Here is a 9,779-nt window from a genome sequence, read left to right on the forward strand (position 1 = left end):
TCAGCTAGGACTTCAGATTGCAAATAGATAGTTTGATATTTTCTGAAACTTACACAGTTGTATGGCATGGGCATCTTTTCCGAAAAGCCTTGAGGATCGAATGATGAAATTTCTGGAACTAATAATGAGATTGACAAGGAAACCTAAAGCCTATAGATACAGGAACAGGAACTTCAGGTTTTGCTCTTGAGTTCTGTTCTTTTCGACAGAGTTAAAGTGCTTTCATCTGAATCTGATCTCTTTAGAGACACAACCTTCCCTCTAATTTGGCACAACCTAGTGGACTAATATATATATACTTCCGAAGAACTTTAGTCCTGGCTTTCCCATAATTTCTGTTATGTATTTTTTTTTCTCTCCATTCGATCTAATCTGTAATGACAGATGTTATGTATCTTCATATTTTCTGGTACTAGGAACTAGAGGAACAGAATTTGAGCAGCAATCTTGCCTAATTGATTGAGCCCACATATCTATTGAATTAGCAGGTATGTTGGCTGTGCTGAAGAGTATGCCCTGATTTTGCCAATCTAAGGCTAAGCAGTATGCCTCCTATGCCAAGTTCATCCTTTGGTGCTATACTGCACAAACAGATATGTATGCCTAATAGAGCCGTTGGATGACCAAGCGGAGGGATAGGATTCAAGGTTTCGCAGTTTGCCAAACACACCCTGAGAATGATCAGGATCTTCCCAAAAAAAGTTCACCAATCTGACTTGGAGAAAGTCTTCGAACGGGGATCACGAGGTGAATAGCAAGATTGTTTAATTTCCAACCTTTATGCCCCATGGCATGTGGTGGAGTAGATGGATACCAGGACGTGAACTTGACAGACAGGTGTGCGCAGCGGGGTTGAGCCGTGTCTTTCGGAGGCTTTCTGTTTGCGCAGGTGGTGCAGCGGAGATTCCAGCGGCGACACGACGAAGGTGAGGTTTTGGAGTGGCTCGGTGGCACTATATCACCCTCGACAGCGAAGCTAGCCCGGATCCTTGAAAAGTCCAGCAGCGGGAGTGGTGAGACCCCGTGCGCTTTAAGGTGTTGTCCAAGGAGTAATGTGCAGTAGTGGATGTGGCGAAGCCCCCACGCGTTGAATTAAGGTGTTGTCCAAGGAGTTGTCTCGGAGTTACAGGATCCGGCGCAGTTTTTCGGTGTTTGGGGGTGCATGGTGCGACAAGGATACTTTGGCCAGGGGTCCAGTATGGTGGTGGCTCTTTCGATGTGGTCCAGTGGGCTCGTCTGTGAATGTAGGGTCGGAGTTGGGAGATCGACGACGATCGTGTCTGCGTGATATGAAGTCGATGGCGCCATGTTGGAGGAGTTGTGGTGGATACTTGGCATGCAGTGGACTGCAGCAGCCAGTTCTGCATGACAACGGCTAGTTGGTGTGGGACATCATCAGAACCGACGGCGCTTGCCAGGTGGGATGCTTGTCGGGTTCTTCTTGGGTAGTGGTGCCATGGTGTGGTGGTTTTGTATGGAGTCGAGTTGAGTTACGCAACCATATTAATGTCCCAATCCAACTAGTTGTTGTTTGAGTAGAGTTTCGAGAGGAGTTGTGCGGTCTTGTTGGCTAGTGGTGGTGCTCGTTGTCGTGGTGCTCACACTTATTTTTTTTTCATATAATCGGTAGCTCTCCTGACTGGTTTGCTAATAAAAATTGATGGGATATCGACGTAGTAAGTCGTTAGGGAAAAAATGGGGTAGTAAAAATTTGAACGCGTTTCAAATAGGCAGATTTGTTGCAATTTAGACTTAACCTCACTACAAATTCTAAAAGAAAATGCTCAGCCGTGACTCCCCTATCTCAATCTCTCACTCTCTCTGCCCGGAACCACTTCCTCTGTAGTGCACCTTCTGCCCACCGGGAAGGATATTCATCGCGCGCACGAGCTACCAGCAACGCGTCGCAAAGGCTGGTGCGGCAGCTCACGTGTGTTGATTCTTGTGTATTTCAAATAAAAAAATGTTTTATCTTACAAACGGGTTATCCAAATTACATTTCGATTGCACCGTTATGTTTTTTCTGATGAGATCTTCAAAACTAGACCACATTTAATTATATTTCGATGATATTTTTCCTAAAACATTTTTATTTGTTTCGAAAAAAAATTCTATCTTGGAAACAAATTTTATTTTGTTTCGGAACATTTTATTTAATTCCGGAATATTTTTTATTTTTGGGATATTTTTATTTTGTTTCGGAACATTTTATTTTGTTCTAAAATAATTTGCATCTCTGGAATATTTTAACTCTGACGGACTTGTGCGATGGTACGACGATTAGTCGCCCGTGCTATGAATGAACGCCCCCGTTGTCCCCTACTACTCTGTCGATCCTCCCTGCTTCTCATGAACCCGCCACCGTGACAGACTTGTGCGATAGTATGATGATTAGTACGCACGTGCTATAAATGGACCCCCCCCCTTGTCCCCTACTACCCTGTCGATCCTCCCCGCTTCCCCTGAACCCGCCACCGGCCAGCGACGCCCACGCCATAATGACCCTCACAGGCAGCGGGTACGCCTCCGCTCTTCGCCCCTTTTCCTCTCCTCCCGTAGCGCGCGCCCCCATTCCCTTCACATCTCCGGCCGGATTCGTCCCCTTTCGCAGCTCCTTTCCGGCGGCATGGACTTCCCCGACCCCAAGAGGCGAGCCGTGGCGGCGGCGGCCGGCCTCCCTGACGAAGCCCTCAAGGAGATCTTCTCGCGCCTCCCCATCAAGCCCCTGTGCCGATCCAAGTGCGTCGCCAAGGCCTGGCGCGACCTCATCGCCGACCCCCTCCACCGCAGGAAGCTGCACCAAACCCTAGCGGGGTTCTTCTACGGCAGCGGCGGGCGCACGGCCTGCTGGCCGCGCCAGCGCCAGGAGTACGTGAATTTCATCAACCTAATGTGGACATCCACTGCGCCGCTCGCCGACCCGCCATTCCCCTTCCTGGAGGACCTTCCCTACATCGAGAATGTCCGTCTCCTGGGTTCCTGCGACAGGCTCCTCCTCTTCGATTACGTTTCCACATCGCTGGATCTAGGCTTCGTCGTGTGCAACCCCGCCACGAAGCAGTCGGTGGCCGTGCCGGGCAAATGTACTCTGGAATATAATACCCAGACTACCGGTCCCCTGTGAGGCACACGAGTTTGATCTTCGATCCGGCCGCCTCCTCCGATTTCCATGTGGTACAATTCTTGGAGAATTCGTGCAAGACATTGGTGCACGTCTACTCATCCAAGACGGGGGTGTGGCGGTGTAGCAGATGCCACTGGGGTGACCTTCAAATTGCGCGTGACCTGGCTAGTGCTTTTGTTAATGGCAAGCTGTATCTGACCTTACATCTACCATGAGAAAGGTCTAGAGGCTGATGATGATGATAACACGGATCTTGTCAGTGCAAAAGGGTGGAGCTATGAACTGTGCATCTGGGTTCTTGAGGACTATGATACACAACAATGGGTCCTGAAGCACACAGTAAGCTGCTTGGAGCTGTTTGGGAGAGTGAATTGCCGAAAGGACTCTGGCTTCAATGTCATCACCATCCATCCAGATCACAATTTGGTTTTTCTTGTTCAGAACTGGAACCAAAAGCTGATATCATATGACATGGATAGTAGGGAAGCGCGTGATCTTTGTACTCTTGCACATGGCTATGGGAGCATTACTTCTTACGTTCCTTTCTTCTTGGAGTTGGCGGCCCTTGAAAATATGAACTGAAAATGTTGGCCATGGACTATCCATTGAGACACTCAACCAGAATCAGATCTTCCAAGTATGGAGTAGCTAGCAACTTGGGCAATTCTAGTAGAATTAGGTGATGCATTTCCCTGCTGCTTGAAGTTGCCATGCTTGTAGTCCAATTAATACTGCAAACCAGTTTGGGGCATGTAAATGTAAGCCAGCTTTACATCTAGCTATCTTTAATGAATGCAGTTTCTGAACTTATGATGATCTGTGTTCAAGTTATATCTGTGAAATGCTACCTTTGTGTTTGTACAAATATTCTTATATGATCTGTTCCCTTTTTTAGGCATCACTAGTGAAGGATTAGTATTTGTTTTACTGCTGACACCTTAGTCATGCACCTGTTTTGCAGAAAAGCCCCTAGAGGACCAGTCGCCCGGCAGCGGGGCGGCTGGCCCCCAGGCCGCCCGACAGTGGGGCGGCGGGTCCTGGCCGCCTGCCAGCAGGGCGACCGGCTCCCCCACCCTTATATAAGGGTTGGCTAGTCTCCCCACCCCTTATTTGCATCACTAAAATTCCAGAAACTAAGAAAAGAGAGGGAGGGAGGGAGAGAGGCGAAGCCCTGCCGGATTTTCGAGCCGGCGACTGCAAGTAACCAAAATTCTTCTACGCTTTACAAATAGATTATGTTGTAATTATTTTTATTGATGCAGTAGATTAGCAATCAGTTTAATATCATTATTGCGTGGCCAGATATGTCGAGCAAGCTTCGTTTTCAAGTTCATTATGGTGACTACTATATTTCTCATGATGCGTATGGAGTAAATCTATCAGATTTTGAACGCAGAGAGTGCGGAATAGATAAACTCTTAGAGAGTAGTTTTGGTCCATACACAAATGCCTTCACGAGATATTCAATGTGAATCCAAAGACCCATTTCCTAACTGTTCAGACTGTGACGAATTGGGCAACTGAAGGGGATTTCTGGGAGTTGATGCTTATAACAAATACCGAAGAATGGCGGACTTACATGCAAGCAGCTCTTGACCGCGGGTGGCCTCTTGCAATGCTAATTCAGATTCACCAGAAGGCAGCTCATTTCTGTGAAGGGTCAACAAGTACATCATCTCATATGAACCAAGCAGTGGAACGAGAAAATGAAGATCAGAACATGCATGTCATAGAAACTGAGCCGCAAGGTATAGCTGATCAGGTAGGAGAAAAAGAAGATTAGAACGTGCATGTTATTCAACCTGAGCCGCAAGGTTTAGCTGATGAGGGGGAGCGGATACCTGCAATAGTGGAAGCTGTAGAGAATGAAGACCAGGAGGCTCGAATGATGGAAGAATGTGGGGACTCATCAGACGATGAGGACTACCCGTTGCTAGGTGAATGGCAAGACAAGGGTTTTGGAAATCCAGTGATACAGGATATTAGGGGTAATGAGTACGAATACAGAGAGAATGAGGTTGTGCAGGGGGCAAAGTATCCTAGCATTGAAGTTGTGAAGGATGCTGTGAAGCTTTGGGCTATATCGTTGAGGAAGGAATTCAGAGTTGTGAAGTCTAGCAGCAAAGAATATGAGGTGAAGTGTGTCAATTGCGATTGTACATGGCGAGTGCATGTCTACAAGGGCAAGTACAAGACACACTGGGAGTGTTCAATTGTTACACCACATACATGTAGATTAACTGCTGTTGCGCAAAATCATCGTAATATCACATCCACTTTCGTGGCCAAGAAGATGTATGGGGTGATTCTCGACAAAATTGATTATGAGCCAAAATTGATAATTAGGGACATAAACGACCGTTTTCAATACAAAATCAGCTATGCAAAGGCTTGGCGGGCAAAACAAAAGGTGTTTGAGATGAGGTTCGACACATATGAGGGATCATATGATAATCCGCCTCACATGCTGTCAGCAATTGTGCAGAGAAATCCGGGAAGCGCGACTAATACCTACATTGTACCGAGTTTGTATGGGGGGCCTGGATTTCTGCTCCGTGCTTTCTTCTGCCTTGGTGCATGTGTGAGGGCATTTATGTATTGTCTTCCTGTTTTGTGTATCGACGACACATTCTTGACAGCGAGATATAAGGGGACAATACTGACAGCGATTGGAATTGATTGCAACAAGCAGGTGGTTCCCATCACCTTTGCTTTTGTTGAGAATGAAAACACAGAGAGCTGGTACTGGTTTTCTTGAACGTGTGAAGATTCACGTTGTTGCTGCAAGGCCTAATGTTTGCCTTATCAGTGACAGGCATGCAGGTCTTCTAGCAGCAATAAGGCAACTATATGAAGGAAGTCGAGGACAACCTCCTCTATGGCCAGATGTTGTGAGTAGGTGGTGCATAAGGCATGTGGGTGCAAATTTTTATGAGCGCTTCAAGAATAAGGAACTTATGAATTTGTTCAAGAGGTTGTGCACTCAGAATCAGCATCGGAAGTTCGATGCTTTGTGGCAGGTGCTAGATAACATGTGCCCCGAGTTGCTAAAGGAACAGGCCTCAACCTCCAGCCGTAGACGTTCAGGTGGCGGACCTTTCACACAGTGGATCAAGAATGCACCTAAGGAGAAGCGGTTAACCAACCACGCAGAGTGTTACAACATGGTAATGCGTCATGTTCGTGGATTTTCTCTTGTTGGCATAGTTGAGTTCATCATGTACGGATGCACAAGGTACTTCAGAGAGCGGTAACAGGCAGCTACTGTCTTACTTAATGATCCATGAGTGGTTTTTTTGTAATATGGTCACTAAATACATGAAAGAAAAGATTGAAAAGGCTCAATATCACAGAGTGGTCTCCATGGGCACAAAGGATAAAAGGTTTGAGGTTTTATGCCAGGACAGGACAGGTCAGGGTGTCCGCAGACAAAGGGTGGTTCAGGATTGCTTGATAACGCCGGAAGGCAAGGTGTTTTGCAGATGCAAGAAGCCACAACTTCTTCACTTACCATGCTCCCATGTCATTGCGGCATGTTCACAATCTGGGTTGGAACCTGGGGTTTTTGTTTCTGAATATTACAGAAAAGAAACCGATGTGCACACTTGGAGCCATTAGATATATGATATAGGCAGTCTGGGATCATTCACTACACCAAATATCTCTCCAATGTACATTCCCAATCCAGATGCTAGGAGAGGGGTAGGTTGACGGCAGACACTTTGTATCCGTAACAGAATGGATGAGTCTGAGGCAGGAAAGAAGAAAAAAACGATGCACCTTGTGTGCAGCAGATGGTCACACTTACAAGAAGTGCCCTAAAATGCATGAAGATAATGCTGGTGCCGAGGTTGGACCTTCTGGGAATCCCACCGATGGATTGCCTCCGGATTTTGGAGCCCGTCGCGTTTAGATTTCGTTATGTATGGATATGTATTTGGACCAGATGTATGGATATGTATTCCCACCTGTATGTGACAATTACATTTTGTTATGTATGGATATGTATTTAAACCAGATAGTAGCATGTAACAATACGAAGGTATTTGTGTAGTAAGGTTTCTTGATTGCAGTTCTAAATGTGTAGGTTGCTTGAATTAGATTGCTCACTGAATGTAGTGTACTGAAAATAGAAGGATAAGGTAGGTTACAAAACATAAATTCTCGGCTTGCAATACAATTTTGTAAACAATGCTACGATTACAAAGCAGAGGCCTAAGACGTTCGTACTACTATGGTAAAGATCGCTGAGACCTTTGCTGTAAACTAGGTACTTTAACAATGAAAAACAGTGGTATGTGCAACACAATAACCTCGTGTTGTGACTAAACCTGACATGCCTTAGGAAATGTAAAATGCCGAGATTACATAATGGTGCTTTACTGAGTGCACCGGGGATATTTTCCCTTCCTAATAGCTTCAGGCCCTGCTTTCTTAGCACGGCGGGCCTTCTCTCGCTTCCTCTCCCTGTCAGCTTCACGTTCCTCTGCCTTCTGACGTTCCACTTCTGCAATCCTCTTCTGAATCTCTTCCTGATCTTTCTTGCGCTTCTCCTCCATCTATTCTTCATGCAGCATTCGTTGCCACCTTTGTGCAGCCCACCTTGATTGACGCTCAACATGGTCCTTATCCTGCTGAGATTGCTCGGTGTCTAACCACTACATGAAATCACATAGAGGCGGTGGAGTTTTTCCCCAAATCATATTAGAAGTCATTACCAGATCCGAAAGTGGCAAACTCTGATAGTGTTTTGTAGTATCTTTGCTCGATCCTTGCCGTAATGTTTGGGCGGATCATACTCGTAATTCTTGCACATGAAGAACCTCATGCCAAAGTCGTCCCCCAAAACCCTGGATTTCATTAGCTTGCACAAGGATCTGCAAAAGCACATAGGCACCTGGACTCCTTGGGGGACTGTTTCCCTCACCTTACTCCGTGGAATGTAGGTGGATCCTGATGAGGCCATGGTATTGAGCTCTGGCAATCACAAGTGCGCAATCAGATTGCTAATGTACTGTATCACAAACTGATTGCTAATCTTCTGTGTCAACAAAAATAATTACAATATAATTTATTTGTAAAGCGTAGAAGAATTTTTGTTACCTGCAGTCGCCGGCTCGAAAATCCGGCAAGACTTCGCCTCTCCCCCTCCCTCATCTCTTTCTTTTTTCTAGATTTTTAGTGAGGCAAATGTGTGGTGGGGTGGCAGCCAAACCCTTATATAGAAGAGGGGGAGGCGGCCGCCCCGCTGCCGGGCGGCCGGGGTCTACTGGGCGGCCTGGGGGGCCGGCCGCCCTGCTGCCGGGCGATCGGTCCTCGAGGAGTTTTTTTGCAAAAAATTTCGCGAAATTTTTGCAGAAAAGCCCCTGCCGCCCCGCAGCGGGGCGGCCGGGGTATATTCCTGTAAATTTTGAAAACAAAAATATATTTTTGTAAAAATCGAAAAAAAAAATAAAAAAACCGCCCTAACCGACGTCCGCGCGGCCCAACTCTGGCCCAGGTTCCGTGGCCCCACACCGCCTACTGTAGCTCGCCCTTGGAGTGTTCACGCCGCCGCGGGCGACGACGGCGAGCCACCGACACCCCGTGCCTCCGTGGATCCAGCTCGCTGCGCCGCCGGCGAGAGGTCGGCCCCCATGCGCAGAGGGAGGATAGACCCTAGGGCGTATACAGGGGAGTGGCGCGACGACACGAGGCCGAGCTCGGTGCGGCGCGGGCAACGATCCATCAGGTATCTGCCACCCCCCCCCCCCTCCCCAATCTCCGTTTTCTCAATCATGGGTTGTTGGAGTAGAATCCTTCGTCTGTTCAACCGAGAAATCTCTGTGCTGTTGCCTCGTTTGCTTGTTCATTGGTGAATTTTAGACGGCGGATGATCAAAGTATTGCAAATCAAAATCAAGAGATTGGAGTAGAAGTAGAGAAGGACAAGGGAGAGCGGCACAATGCTTTTTGCACGATGAATTGGTTATAGAACAGTAATGCCATGTATGTTACAATGAAACCCAAAACTAATAAAAAAAAGAACACAAAATGGATTTTTGCAACTTCAGTTTACGTGGCAACAAAGAGCAAGGCGAGCAAACACAAAGGCATCTGTCTTCTACCCCTCTCATTGGATTCTATGGGCACCATGATTACCATATAGTCAGTCTGTCGGTGTAGCCTGCTTAGTTAGGAATAAAATTTCCATGGAGACATTACCCGTTTTTTGGTTCAAGGTGATACTGAATCTGTAGTCATTTGAAATATATGTAACACTTTATAAGACAGTCATTTTCCATATTTTGATTCATTAATATTTATGACAATGTGCAGTAAGGCATTAGGTTTGAATGAGATGCCTCGGAAGAGAGAGACAGACGTTAATTCAGAAGCATATATGGCTCAATATTTCTGGTAACTACTTACTACACACATCTACGGTGTATCCTGTTCTACTTTGCGAATGACTGCAATTGGTCTCTTGTCGATCGAACAGGAAAACATAATTTATGAATCTCTGATGTTGTGCAGCTCTCATAATTATTCAGTGCCTTGGATATTGATTTGAGCAGGATATGGCAAGCCTGAAGAAACCCAGGAAATAATATACTTGATTTTACTCTTCGTAATGATATACTCTGACTCTTTGCAACCCCAGTAATTGAAATTTC

The 9,779-nt window shown here is 46.4% G+C and overlaps 1 protein-coding gene across 1 annotated transcript; it reads left to right on the plus strand.

Annotated features, from left to right (window-relative positions):
- The first annotated feature begins 2,626 nt into the window (after positions 1 to 2,626).
- On the plus strand, positions 2,627 to 4,040 carry LOC120695017 (putative F-box protein At1g31090). Its single transcript, XM_039978345.1, has 3 exons — positions 2,627 to 3,083; positions 3,345 to 3,463; positions 4,020 to 4,040. Exons 1-3 carry the CDS (start codon positions 2,627 to 2,629, stop codon positions 4,038 to 4,040), a joined length of 597 nt encoding a protein of 198 aa, XP_039834279.1.
- Positions 4,041 to 9,779: the final 5,739 nt, after the last annotated feature.

The sequence above is a fragment of the Panicum virgatum genome, chromosome 2K (genome assembly GCF_016808335.1).
Source record: "Panicum virgatum strain AP13 chromosome 2K, P.virgatum_v5, whole genome shotgun sequence".
Lineage (NCBI taxonomy): Eukaryota > Viridiplantae > Streptophyta > Magnoliopsida > Poales > Poaceae > Panicum > Panicum virgatum.

Excerpts from the sequence above, each read along its gene's own strand:
- LOC120695017 (XM_039978345.1), top strand. The coding sequence starts at position 2,627 with ATGGACTTCCCCGACCCCAAGAGGCGAGCCGTGGCGGCGGCGGCCGGC. Across the intron at positions 3,084-3,344 it reads GGTGGCCGTGCCGGGCAAAT|GTCTAGAGGCTGATGATGAT; the intron begins GTACTCTGGAAT and ends ACCATGAGAAAG. Across the intron at positions 3,464-4,019 it reads AATGGGTCCTGAAGCACACA|GCATCACTAGTGAAGGATTA; the intron begins GTAAGCTGCTTG and ends TCCCTTTTTTAG.